The sequence below is a fragment of the Mycteria americana genome, chromosome Z (genome assembly GCF_035582795.1).
Source record: "Mycteria americana isolate JAX WOST 10 ecotype Jacksonville Zoo and Gardens chromosome Z, USCA_MyAme_1.0, whole genome shotgun sequence".
Taxonomy (NCBI): Eukaryota; Metazoa; Chordata; class Aves; order Ciconiiformes; family Ciconiidae; genus Mycteria; species Mycteria americana.
The window spans coordinates 44581743-44596187 of record NC_134396.1 but is presented as its reverse complement, the minus strand read 5'-3'; the positions used below and the strand labels follow the sequence as shown (position 1 = coordinate 44596187).

General features: G+C 37.8%; 1 protein-coding gene across 4 annotated transcripts in view; it reads left to right on the top strand.

Moving 5' to 3' along the window:
- Positions 1-14445, top strand: part of MEGF10 (multiple EGF like domains 10) — a 106799-nt gene that overhangs the window by 71916 nt on the left and 20438 nt on the right. For all 4 annotated transcript variants that reach the window (XM_075526963.1, XM_075526960.1, XM_075526961.1 and 1 more), the window contains 2 exons: positions 2462-2564; positions 12397-12543. In XM_075526963.1, the coding sequence (XP_075383078.1) occupies positions 2462-2564; positions 12397-12543 (250 nt within the window). The remainder of the gene's footprint in view (positions 1-2461; positions 2565-12396; positions 12544-14445) is intronic.

Genomic DNA, 14445 nt, shown 5'->3' with positions numbered 1-14445 from the left:
TTAAAATGGTAAAATTCAAAACTGATTTGTTTTATTATGTAACTGTTTGGCTTCAGTTACATTTGATACACAAAACCCAAAATATTTTATGAAAAATGGGGTTTTCCAGAGTCCATCTTTTCCAGTGATGGATTTCAATTTTCCACGAAATTTTTAACAAACTTCATTTTTTTAATAAACTCTCTGCTCTCCTTTTTCCTCTCCACTGTCTTTTTTTTCCCTTTTGCAATACTACCTGCATACCAGGTTGTTAATATAATTGTAAAGGAGTCACTTGAACTGAACATAAACCTTGTAAATTCCCCTCCCATATCACATTCAAGCTTCTGTCAGTTTGGACTAGCTCTACTGAGCAATAACATGGTAGGAATAGCTGAACTACAACATAAAACTGGAAACCGCACCTTTATTTTGAATGAAAATTTGTTCTGTTGAACTGCTCTGAGAATACTCAGAAGTTTTTTCTTGGTGGTAGTTTTGGGTTTTAAGATGAGGTATAGCATACACTGATATAGTGAGTAAAGTGGCAAACAAATTCTAAAATATTCTGGAAAGCTGATTAGAGTATCATCTGTGCACGTTTATGCAGTGTTTCCAACAATGCATCTACATCAGAAGACTAATTTTTCTTTTTTCTAAAGCAGCTTTGTTTATCACTTAGTGTCTGATTCTGAAGGATGATGAGATCTCCCAAGCTCCATTTGCTCTTCCAAAACTGACTTATTAAAAAAGATAGGTATTGTTTCATGGCATTTGCTTCACTGTTCCAAATTTAGCAAAATAACACTTAAAAGCATTTCTATATCAGATAATTTAGCATGCCCATGCTCGCTCTCTTGCTCTCTCTTTCTGTCTGTGTCAAATGATGCCCATAAGCATTTCCGTATTTCAAATGCATATTCTGCCTCAAAATTCCAGAGCAGGAGAATGAACAGAAAACTAATTCAAATGTGTCCAGTGTTGTCTGAATTTTTTTCTTGTTTGAACTGAGAGTTAATTTAAATCAATATATTTAAATTTGTTTCAATAACTTCAGTAAATTTATATCACAGCCCAGATTGTTACTTAAGATTTGACTGAAGTTTGGACTTCAGTCCAAATACATGGCAGACTAAAAATACTGTGTTTCAACAACATATTTGAGGATTTCCTTTCTTTCCAAATCTGATTACATGCAAGGGAAATGGTTAATCTCTTCTTTTTCTTTATATAAAAATGTATTGCTGAGATGAGCAAAAGGCCCCTTATACTCAAGTAGTGTAAGATTTTGTTCTACTTTAGACTTGAAAGACTGGGAATTGAATGGCTAAATCCTGTGAAACTCAGTAGAAATGTAGGCATCAACATCAAAGAACAGCAGATGTATTTTCATACAGGTTTTATTCTGATTTTTAATGTGACTGAGACCAATTTTTAGCCTCAAATTTAAAAGATTGGGTTTTAAACCTGACATGTTTTCTCCTTTTTTGCCTTTGCTGTGGGTAACCCCGGAAGTATTACCTTATACTGGCTTTTTTCCCATGTTTTTTAATTTGGTTTTGGCACTTTTTCTGTAAGATCAATTTACTGTTGTATTTTGCCTTGTTTTGAGAATGCAATTGTAAAGATTTTGCTCTTTTCAGTTTCTCAGATTGATTTTGTATGGAATTACCCCCAAATGCATGTGCCGCCTTCTATGGAAGAAGCAGAAAAGGCAAATTGAAATGTTTAGATGTAGTTCCATGAAAATCAGCTGTGCTCTTTTGGCACAGCTGAATACATCAAGAGGTGTTCAACTGGTAACTTTAATCTCTCTTGTTGGTTCAAAAAATGTTGCATAGCCAAAAAATAGTTTTGTTTTTTGTACTGTCTCATAGCCAAAGAGCTTCTCTTTTTAACATAGTATATGCTGCAGTGCAGAGGGAAGGATTTTTAATCAAAAGAAAGTGATACAGTTTGCATTGTTTATGCAATAAACTTCACATTGAAGATATATTTTAATCTAATGTTTTACTACTCTTTTTTAGAAATTGTAGCTTTATGTGCTGTCCTTTTTGACCAGTACATAGAGAGCTCAGGGACTGAGGCAGAAAGGAGACTGAATTGTTTTCCCATCAAGGGACCCCCAGATCCTGGAGTGGGAACTCAGCTGTAAGGGAGATGAGAGGGACAGTACAAGAAAGCTTTCATTGCAGCCTCTGATAGCGTAGGTTACTGTGTTCGGAATCACTGTCCCAGCCCGTTAGTCTGGGATTTTTCAAGAGAATGTAATCAATTCTTTATCTTCCCCTCCTAAATGAAAGAATGAAAATGTAGGATGCTAAAATGTTCCAAAAGCCAGAAGCGTTTTACATTAAGAAAGTGGATTATGGATTCAGGAAAGATCTGTGTTTGCTTTTTGAGGCAGGACTGACCAGAACTTGTTCTCCTCTAACTCCCAGTTGTCGTCATCTCTGGGTTGTTTTTTTTTTTGTTGCCACAGGACGGCACATATGGTATGGATTGTGCTGAACGCTGTGACTGCAGCCATGCGGACGGTTGTCATCCCACCACTGGTTACTGTCGCTGTCTACCAGGATGGTCAGGTACGAAAGAGACCGTCATGAAGGACAACAAATTTCCACTATCGTGGGACTTGGTCTTGCCTTTTGGTTCTGTGGGTAGAGGAGGAGTACATGGGGTTGGAAGGAGAAAAGAGCCAGTTCTGTGGCTGCTGTGTCGCTTCTGTGATTCACAGGCATGGAAACTTTGAGTGTGGGGTCCACAGAAAACTGGTAATAGAAGGGGAAATCTTAAAACTTGGGCACCTCCACAGTATGATTCCTTATGAAAGTGGTGAATAACTGTAAATGTTCAAGGTTGTGCTGGCAGCTTTGGTAGGTAAAGCATCACATCCTGGAACTCAGAAAGCTTTGCTCAGGCAGCCAGAAAGAGGATACATTGTGCAGGAGCTGTGCTGCCATTTGAGTTTCTCAAACTTTTGAAAAAATTAAGTTTCTCTGCACATATTTTGTTCTGTATGAAAATTGTTGCACTCTTTTCACAAAGTTTCTCCAGCATTTTAATTGTGGTTTTAAGATCTACATATATTTAATTATTCATCAAAATTTGTGTTTGACACTGTTGTTGCACTGTCTTGTCGGTGGGAAGCAAGATTGTTTGAAAACATGAAGAAACTATGCAGGAGGGCAAGCTATCATGAAATGTTCCCTTTAGGAGGTAGTTTTAGGTCTCACATAGATTTCTAAGCTCTAAGTGTTGGCAAAACTCTTCCATCTTCCATTAGGATTAATTGACACTATAAGTTTGCCCCTCTCAGAGCGTTCTGGACTTTTGTGTCTCACTGTGATACTGTAGTGTTGCAAAGGTCAGATTTCATGTCACCTGCCTGTATGGACTCCTTCCATTTAAAATAAGAAGTCAGCATGAAAAACACACCTTAAATGAACAAAGCATGTTTCTGCTGTGAAAGGAAAGGAGGGGGTTTTGTGATTTCAGGTATAACCTAGTATTATTTATTATCCACTCACTCATTTAGAAGTTAATGTTTTTCCTAATTGACTTGCAGTTCACGATATAATTGTTTTCTGTTTCCTCTGGTGCTTCCAGACATAGTAGATGGAGGTGAGCAGACAATCTGCAGCAAGTCATTTATTTGACAAGTTTAGCAAATCATTGTGCTCACAAAAGTTTGTATAGAGCTTATGACTTCCTCAGATACAGTCTTTACTAAGTTTTTTCTCAGACTTTGATTTTTATATGCTTTTTTTTTTCTAGCTCTGTAGATGGATCACAGGCATTTTGTTCAAAGTACATTGTACTCTGTGTCTGTAGTTCAGGTTGATTAGTTTGTAGCTGATTACAGCTTACTTGGTGTTTTTCTGCTTTCTGTTCAGATGAACGTGACTTTTATGATTATTAGGGGGTAGGAAGTGGAGATCTGTAGGGGATACAGACATGGGCAGGAAGGGCTCCTGCTTTGCTTTGGAAGACCAAACCCATTTCTTATTTGTGCAATTTGTCTGTATATGAAGCTTCCGCCAAGTTCTTTGAGAACTTGGAGACCCATTGGGTCTCCCCGTTGTCCCCCTTTTCAGTGTGAAAGAGAGAGGTTTCCAGAGCCAGCACTCACCTAACTGAGCCAGGAGTTTGTTGGTTTTATTCTCTTCCTACAAGCTGCAGTGTGACTTACCATCAGCTACTCAGAGTGACTTACCATCAGCTACTCAGATACCTCTGGGAAATGACTACCACAAGAGTCCAAAAATAATAAAAGTTATTTGAGTGAATTATGAAAAAATACTATTAGCATTATGCCATCTATTACTATTTTGTGAGACATTACTTTGTGTTTGTGTTTATTTTGTTACGATGTTAATGGCCTTTGACTGTTCTTACTTTCAGGTAGTTTCAGGTAATTGTGTGTGCGTGTTTGGACACAGTTTCTGAAACTTATATTTGAATCTGCTCAAGATATGATTTCTTAAATTAATAAATGTATTAAGCAAAGAATACCCACATTAAAAACATGTGAACAGTTGCCGATCTTCAGCAACCATGGTGTAAGCAGCTAGAGCTGTTCACAAGTTGCAGATGTACTGCTCAAAATACATCTTGTGAGTTTTCTAGAACTGAGACAAATAATCAGAGATGAAAAGTATGTTAATGAATGAAGCCATATTAAAATAGGTGGTTTTGAAAGGCCATACTAAAAATCTAGCAACTTTTTATAACAGGTTAGAAAAATGACCTAGCCAGTGTGATATAACTAACCTGGGATGTGACAAAGGCTTCAAGCATAGCGCAGACCTTGACTGTGCTTGGACTCAGGTATTGAAAAGGAGACAGTATTTTTGCCTTTAGTGAAATCTTATTTCGTCTTCATATTTAGAAATGAAAAAGATTTCACTAGAAGGAGACTTAATGTGTGATTATAGATAAAATTGAGTATCCGTCCCTGCATGATGTCATCACAACAGCGTGTGTAACAGACTAGTTTCAACATGTTGGTGATGTCTAGACACACAATGTGACATAAACGGCATAGTTTGCTTTATACTCAGTGTCTGGAAAAATCCTCCTCCCACACTTCACATGTCAGAGCAATACCCATGAGGAATCTGGTGTTTGTGTAGATACTTATATTTAGAGTGATTAAAAAAAAGAGAGAATACTTAAGAAACAGGTTCTCAAATAGCTGTACTGTATGTAATGTTACATTGCAGAGATAGGATTAGATTGTAGGATTAAGAAGGGAGTATGTATACATATTTGTATGCATACTAGGTGGAGAAGCAGATGGAGGATTTGTGAAAATATAGGAAGGTACTAAAATGCAACAAATTATGTTAGAATAGCTTAGATTTTTTTCCATTAAATTTGTTAAAATAACCAGACTTACTAGTTTTTGGTGGTTAGTATTACCTACCAAAAAAACCCAAAGAGAGGGAGAAACTGATTTTGGATCAGTCTAGTGCTTATCTAACCCAAATTAAGGATTTAGTTGTTTAAAAACCATCGGGAGGGTAGTGTTAAAAAATAAATACATTTGAAGAAGCTTAAAAATGTGAACTTGTGAATCTTTTTTCTTTTTCAACAAGAATAAATTGATCAATCCAAGGTGAACTTCCCCGGCTGTTTTGATGCCACCAAAATCATGTAAAGTTTCCAAAAAGATACTTTAAATGTAACACTTTTCTCAGCCCTGTGAACAGAGCAGTTGTCTACACTTTCCCCGGGGAATTTCATCAGCGGGAATAGTTTATATAACTTTGCCGAAATAAATGGAGGGTGGAAGATTTTTCCCTTGCTGGATGACACAGTTGTACCGTAACTCTGGGGAGCAGGAAACACACTGCACGGGGAGGGGTAGTCACTGCCCTGGTACGGTGCACGCACCCTTTGGTAGTGGGGGAGCTCTGAGCTGCTGAAGTGGGCAAAAGTGCTATTGTCGTCTACCATAGGGAAGCCTCGCTAACATCCGACCCTTTACTTTAGTCTCAAGGTATAACTGCAGCTGAGCATTGGGTCAACAATAAGATGCTATATGGTTTAGGTTTTTTAAGTAGTTTTTTATTTATTGTTGAGCATGTCCAATGTATTATCTTTTGCTGCTTAGGTCCTAGTTATGAACAAAAGTGTATGTTCAGTTATTGACTGTTGCGTTGTCATGAGCTGTTATAAAATGCAAGACATAATTAAAATTGGTTTTAATTAGGTTCTGTTTCAATTTAGGGTTTCTGGTTTCAATTTAGGTTCTGTTACCTATGAGGATGCTTAGATTTTTCATCCTAAAAAAAGTGACTTTGTTTACAGGACTCCTGTTAGAAATCCTACCCTCTCTGTGGTTTACACCAAGTGCTCCCTATACAGCAGCTTAATTCTGCTTAGAAAAGCAAGAGTTAAGGGTGATGTTTTTTTCCTGGCCATCTGACCATTCCATCACGTTCCAGGAGCCACATGACAGGATGGCACAAATGAGAAACATCCGCCCACGCAGAGGATGATGTCTGCCCCAAACACTCTCATCCCTTGACATTTTCACTGCATCTTATAAATAACTTTTCTTCATTTGGAGGGAATGCAATAGCTAGACAGTGGAAAAGAGTAAGAACCATTAAAATAGAAAGCAGAAGAAAGACGCAGAAAATGTACTCCCCAATAGGTAATGATAATTAATTCTGCTAATAATTTATACCAAAACTTTAAGTTAACTTCCATTAAAGAGGCACCTCTACCACTTCTCTCAATGACCACAATCCAGCAAACACCATGGTAACTGTTAATTTCATCCCTTAATCTTATCTGTTCTGTAAGCAGCTGTCAAAACACAATTTTTCCAAATTGCCTAAAAGATGAGAGAATTGATATTCTTGCAAACTGAGATTTCGCATTAAAGCATTGTAAAAAGGGCAAAGGTTTTTCTCCAGACAGTTTGTTTATTACTGTATTACAGTAATGTGGGTGCTACTGATAACGCATTACTGTTGCGGTTTCTTGGGTGCAGTTCTGCTGGACCTTTCTGTTTGTGAAGAAATGTCATGTCATACTGATACATTTGTTATTTTTAAAATCAATTTAAAGGTTATAAGGTGCCAGGGAATATGAAATACCACTAGTCTGCTCTCTCTACCAAAACAATAGCATTGGTTTATGGAAAAGACAGATGCAGTAATATCAGCCTACATTTTACCAGAGTGCGTAGTATTCATCTATATGCTACAGCAGATAGGGTGTTGGTGACTTTTTGCAGTGCTGGACACCTGCTGATGCTAGTCAGATTGCCCATCACCAGATGTGTTGTTTCTGTGAGGAAGTGCTGTGTCTTTCCATGTGCTCCTGACGTTATTTCTAAGAGGCACATTTGTTGCTGGATTATAACAGGCAGGACTGTCATCTGACACCCGCCCCACTGATGCAAATAACCAGGTCCCCTGGGAAGCATGAACTAGAATGCTCCCTTGCTCCTTAGCTTTTAATGTGTATGCATTTTTTCCCCTCCTACATAGAATAAAAAAGACTTAAAAAGTACTGTCATGGGTCTTCCTCACCTTAAGACTGAGAAACGAGCTGCTGCTGGAACGGCGTGCATGGTGCTGGCGACGCGATACACCCAAGCCAAGAACCTCTTGCAAGAACATGGGTTTCCCTCCACCTTGGCCGATTTCCCCTGGGCTCCTGAAGCACAAGGTCCCATTGTGATGAATATTCAGCGTGCCGCAAAATGAAATCATACGTGAGCACTGTGTCATGATAAACGGCGTATTTACTTTCCAAACGTAGGGAGACGAATTCTTCAATAAGAGGGTTGGCCTACCCTACATCTGGACTTCACTGTGTCTGTCTCTCTATTGCATATGTGTTGTGGTGGGTCTTTATGTGGAAGAAATACCACTCTTCTAGAAGAAGAACTTTAAGTCAGTAGATTAAGTACATTTATTTTCTACCTATCAAGAAGGCAAGAAAAGGAGAAGTATTATTTTCTTGTGGCTACCTAAAATGTGGAAGATGAAAAGAAGAGCACCCCAGTAGAGTGGATGACAATATGTAGCAACAGTATGGCCTTCAGAAAGATACCGGGGATATCTCAAAAGTGATTCTTCCACTAAAATTTGCAGATGCTGATGTTTGCCTTCAAACTCTGATACAGTGCTGTTTTTGTTGACAAGCTTTTGTAGGTGGCTTCCTGCCAAAATGTGCGGGCACAAACTCTCCTGCTGCCGCCGGGAAGAAGCAGCAGTCTGAACTTCTAGAGAAAAATCTTTGATCCTTTCATTAGCTCCTTAATTTGAGACACTTTTATTTAGTTTTCTGGCTGTCTTCAGCTAGGGAGCAAGGTACTTCTCTTCCCTTAAAGACAATGAGGGTACTTCTAAATAATGCCTGTGAACTTCTAAATAATGCCTGTGAAGTTTTTCACCACTTCCCTGTGCTGTTTCTGCCCCTTCTTTGGGCTGCTCATCCAGCATTTGACAGAGTAGTAGGGCAGCAGTTCTCACCATCAGAAGTCTCGGCTTCCCTGAACAGAAGTGATCTGGTGTTTGTTTCTCTTAAATATGAAGGGTGAGATCTTGGACCATAATGGAAATGTATCATTAGCTTTAATGACACCAAGGTTTCCCCAAGTTTTGAGGGCTTAATCCTTCTCTTGTTTAGGCTGTTGTATATTCAATTTAGCTCTGACATATGGGAAGTACACCAATATACAAATAGGTTTTAATTCTGAGAGACTATACTGGAAAGTTCCATGTGTTGTGAAGATAAACTGTATAGCAAATACACATTCTTTATGAAAAAAATATTTCTTTTTAAAGTTTGGATAACTTTTTATCAGACTAATGGAAACATAATAAGCTGGAAAATAGCACTTAGTCCAATAATAAATTTGCCTGGGAAGATAGTAAGAAATAGTTGGTAGATTTTTTCCCCTTCTAGTGCTAAAACAAATTAGCTCTCCGTTGATCTGACTTGGATGGATCATTGAGTCTCAAGTTAAAAATATAGCATAGGGAGTATGTAAACACTCTGCTAGCATGGGCAGAAACACTGGTATTCCTAAAGAATTATTTACTTCATTCATGCAATTACGAATGCTGGGGGAATGCTGATTTAGATGTGAGGCCCCCAGCATAAAGCACTGGGCATTAAATGCATGAGCATTTCTTCAGAGCAGCTTAGCTGAAGTTTATCATGACCATTCAGCTATTGCCTAGCAACTTGTGAAGGCCATCAAAGAGCTCTTTGTCCATAGCTCTGGCAAAAACATTTCCTCGCAGATATCCTTATCAGTATCAAAATCAACATGAAAATTTATCAAAAACAATTTTATTGCATAAGAGATTAACATTCGCTTGAAATTGTGGCAATCATAAGCCTGTACACTGTTGATGCCATTGTTGTAAAAGCTGAGTCTAATCTTGCTGTGTAAGTTCTAGTAAAAATGTTTCTTTTTCCTCAGTAATTTCTAGCTTTTCTATAAAAGCATAGCTTTCTTTGCTGAAATGTCATATAAAGCATCACAGTCTGAAAAATTCTTGTTTTATTTTTTAATCTTTTTAATATTTCTAACCTATTCTTTCTCAAAAATACCCGTATTTGATTTTTACAGGTATAAGATGTGAAACTCGGTTTCTCAATTTTAAATGCCTTGTGAACTTATCTAAGGAACGGTGAGGGAGTGAGATATAAAACTATTTTTATAAGTACAGATGCAATAAATCACTAAATGAATTAGTATTTCTGCTTTGCTGCATTCATTCTTGACACACACAGACGAGTGAAATTGATTTGCTTATGATCAGTGGTGAATGTAATAAAATTCCTTTTATAGTGAAACAGAAGTAATATTCAGCACTCTTTCAGGATGTTATATTCTCATAATTATTATTCAGTGATATTTAGGATACACTGTTTCTTTGCTAAGTAGAGAGATATCCTTCTTCACCTGACTACCTCCTCATAAGGGGTGAAAGTGGGAAAGAAAAGGTAATTTTTTCAGCTTCCCTAATGGATCATTTTCCCTGATGTGTACTGGAGGAACTTTTTCCTTTTTCATTTTTAATGGTAGTTGTTGGCTCTTTTAAGTGTCGTGACTCTATGCAGCATGGGACCCATTGTCTTTTCTATCCCAGTGTGCCCAGTATCACCCTTTGACACCATGCTGTCATAAAGCATCCTCTGTGCGCAGATCAAGACTAAATAATTGAGCCTGGTGTTATTGTATGTCACTGGTCTACATAATCTCAGATAATGCACTATGGTAACTCCTGGCAACCGCTGACTTGTTAATAGTGACCATTGTATACTGAACACCACTGAAACACATTAAGACTCTGTGAAAAAATGTCTTTTCTCTAGAAGGGTTCACTGAGTGAAGCTGTGTATGATATGACAGATAACACTCACATGAACAGAATGGCAGGCTCAATTCTGAAATCCTCTGCATGTGTCTGCTTGTGCTTTCAGAGCCTTAACAAACCCAAGTTCTCAAATTTGTGAACCTCAAGCAGAGCAATCTTATGCATTTGAAATAAGTGGTCTTGTTTCTAAAAAAAATGCTGTGATTTCATCCTGCTCATGTGCATCAGCATCTCTCAAAATCAAACCATTCTTTTATCTATTAATCCACAAATAGGGAGTTAATGAAAAAGTTGACTCAGGCTACTGAGAAGCAAGTCTACACTGCCTCTCAAATGTAGATGAAGATAAGAGAATGACATTGCCTATGCAGGCAAAAATGAAAAATATAAGAAGCCTTTCAGTTTTTTACAATAAATTTGTTTTAGGTCAGTATTAACCAATGATCATTGTACAATTAGGGCTTTTAGGTGGCCCGTGTACTGTCTGCTGCTTGTTAGCATCTGGATGCTAAAAGGCAAGTGTTTTCTCTCTTGCTGGCATTAGTTGGTGCAATCTGTTGAACCACATATTTGATTATTCAATCTGTTGATTGTCTTGCAGAGAAACAAACAATTTGAGAGTCTGGAGTTTCACCTTTCCTCTAATTAGAGAGTTAGTCTGTGGATATAGGCAGCTTTACAAGGCACATGCTGTGGGGGCTGAGGAATCACCTCCGAGTCTGGTCTATCAGTAAGCAGTGTAATTATTTTTCAGTATTGTTACAAATGGTGGGTTTTGCTTTTCAAAGTTAAAAGATTTTTTTCTTGTCACATGTGAAACTGTTTTGCTTTTTTAGAACTCTGGCAGCCAGTGAACCTGTGGCATATTTTGCTGGAAATACTTACAAAGCAAGACATGCTTGTGGTTGGACTCAGTCCACTTTTCCCTTAGCGAAGGGCTTCATTCAGTAGAGGCGCTACAATAATACTTAATTGTTAATGCAAAGTACTGTAGACACAATACGGTCTGAGTTCCACAGTGGTGCCTGCTGGCATTTAACATGCAGTGTGCTTTTTAAAAGCAGATAGTGGAAAAAACAAACAGGAAAGTTATATTTAATGTTGCTGCATTGCAAAGAAAAAAATCATCCCATGATTGGATGATTTTAATTAGTGGTTTGTATTATGATTTATGTATAGGGGTTCAGGTTATGACCATTTTATAATCAATTTTATGCTAAAAATGGTTAGACAAAGCACTGACTGACCAGCATCCTTAACACTGTTGCAGCTAAGCATTTTGGAATGCTCACATGGTGTGTTTGGAAACCCTTTGTGTGCACTACATTTTTCCATTTGGTATGAGGCTTAGCAGTAATCAGCTCACCACTAATTAGAAATCATTCTGTGTCCTGCACCCCATTATTACACAAAATTATGTCAGACTTTAAGAATTTTTACATTCAGAAGGAAAAGTTTCTGCAATACCTTTTGTCATGCGTTTCCCTAACAAAATTTGAAAATAAGCTTTTGCTGTTTTGAAACAGGCATTATGGAGGAAGCAAAAGCCATTATTTTGCTGCATTTGAATTACTTTCTACTTTCTGTTCTCTTTATTGATACCAGTGGTGAAAGAGAGAGGAATAAAAGACCTTTTTAAATTTGTGTATGTATAAAGGTCTTGGAAAATTATGGAACTCTTTATACTATTGAGAGGTTTGCATTCATCTTCGTAGATCTTAAAGTATCGGCAGGCAGGAAGCCTGGAGGTAGCATCCCATGGAGCTCTTACGTTCTGTGTAAATCTGCAGAAGTGCTTTCCTGTTACAGAACTCAGGATCAGCCCTTAGGTACATCTCGTTAAAGCTGGAATACGAAGAAATTCACTGTTCTGAGGGGGGAGGCAGGAGCAGAGATGCAAGTTTACCTTGTTCTGTTTTCCTGATGTTAGTGATATTTTCATAAACAGGTTTTGTGAGCTGTGTTTTAAAAATGAGTCCTCTGAGGACCAAAGGTTTAAACTAACTACGCATAAGAATTCTTTACAAAGGCTGACAGTTTTGTTTATTTATGGTTGCAGGCATTCACTGTGACAGTGTGTGTGCTGAGGGACAGTGGGGTCCAAATTGCTCATTGTCTTGTTACTGCAAAAATGGAGCATCCTGCTCTCCAGATGACGGAATCTGTGAGTGTGCACCAGGATACAGAGGCACCACTTGTCAGAGAAGTAAGGATGAAACAAGTGCTTTAAAATCTCTGTTTCTCCCTCCTTTACTTGGAATACATATGGTATAATACCATAATGCTTTGTTAATTGTAGTACAAAGTACTATGAAACACTCTTTGATTGGACATTTTGTAAAAAAATATGTGAATGTACAGAAATAAGTGTTATCCAAAATTAGCAAATGTTTCCAACTAAGTAGTACTCTTCTTGTTATGGTACAACTTTACTTGCCGTGACGTCATTATGCACATGACTTTCTAAGAAACAAATTTAGTGAAGGATTCCATTATAAAGGCAAGCATTTCCAAATGTGATTGATGAATATTAATTTTGTAATACATATTTTAGTAGGTAAATAAAGTATGCGTGAGTTTCAGCAGCTAGAAACCTCAGCTTCCCGTTGAGTCTGGTAGGAATCATTTGCTTAATTATTGGGGTTTTTTAACACTTACTTTGAAGCAGCAAAGAATAGCCAGTGGGATCACGCCTCACAGTAAGTAGAGGATATCATAGGTACCCATAGTTGCATTTGAAAAATTTGTCTCTGTAAAATTTAAATGTTGCAAGAAGAGAGATACAGATGAACTGAGGCAAATCATACCCAGAAGCAGGGAGGCAAAAATAAGATAATGTGCAAAATTCTACCCTCCCAAGAAGATTTGTCACAGTTTGCCAGCAGTCTAGCTGTCTTCAGTATGAATTGTTGAAGCTGTGAGGGAAAGGTGTTCAGAGAAGAGATAATGTGAGTCCTCTGCACTTGGAGGGTAGCCCTGTTTTCAGAGGCGGTCTCCCAGAAACAGGGTCAAGAAGCAGGTGGAGTAAGGCCAAGTGGAGATGCTACTAGGTCCTCCAAAAGAGGCTGAAAAGGCAGGAGACGACATGAAATGATTACTAGAAGGTAGAAGGAGAACCAGAGGAGGATAAAGTCCTAACAGTCCAGGAATGGCAACATTTCAAGCTGAAGAATGTGATTGCCTATGGCACTAGTAAATCCCACCTTAGTGTGGCATTAGTATTCCTTAAGCATTTCTAACTAAGTGCAGTAATTATTCTCACTATCTAATCTGTAAAGGCCTTGCAGTTAATCAGTTAATCCAAAAGCAGACTAAGTGTAACACTACATGTAAAAATGTTCCCTGTGTTTTGGAACTGTGCCTATAACCTGGACAAGAGGCTTCCAGTCCAGTGGCTCTCAGAGCCCCTCTCTGATGCACAGTCTGGAGGCTGGGAAGACAAAGGTCATACGAATAATTTGGATCCCAGTCAGAAAGTGCCTTTTCAGAAAACAGGAAGACCTTTTGGCACTGTTTCACTTGGAAAAGTTAATCTCTCTAGAGAGATCTGGCCACATAACTTGTATCAAGTGTATAATTAAAAGACTGAATCTTGAATAAAATTAAAATATTGAAAAGATTCCAAGTTAGTTTTTGTCAGTGCTAATTGCTGCTGTGCAACAGGTATTTCTCTTGATGCATTACCTAATATTCCAATTTATCAGGAAATAAATGCCAAAAGGGATTAGAGCAACAAAGAAGATTTTATGCGACAGCCTTCCCCCCCCTTTTTTTTTCTTTTTTTTTAAGAAACTAGTGCCTTTAGCGTAAGAATTCAGTGGATGACTCTGTATTTCTGGTCTCAGGCTCTCTAAAAGTTAGGTGATGCGTAGCTGTCTGTACCATGTAATGAGTACAGTGAGTACCTAAATGAAAGGATGACTGGAAAACACATGTACGTTTGTCTCAGTGAAGTAATGGCTATTTGTATTCCAAGTTAGGAAACACATAAGAAGTCAAGGTCTAAGATGACCCTACTCATCTACAGATAAAACTATCCACTCTATTTTTTTAAATTACTTTTCTTCAAATATGCTTTAAAAGATGTTCATGTTGTAGAGGACATATA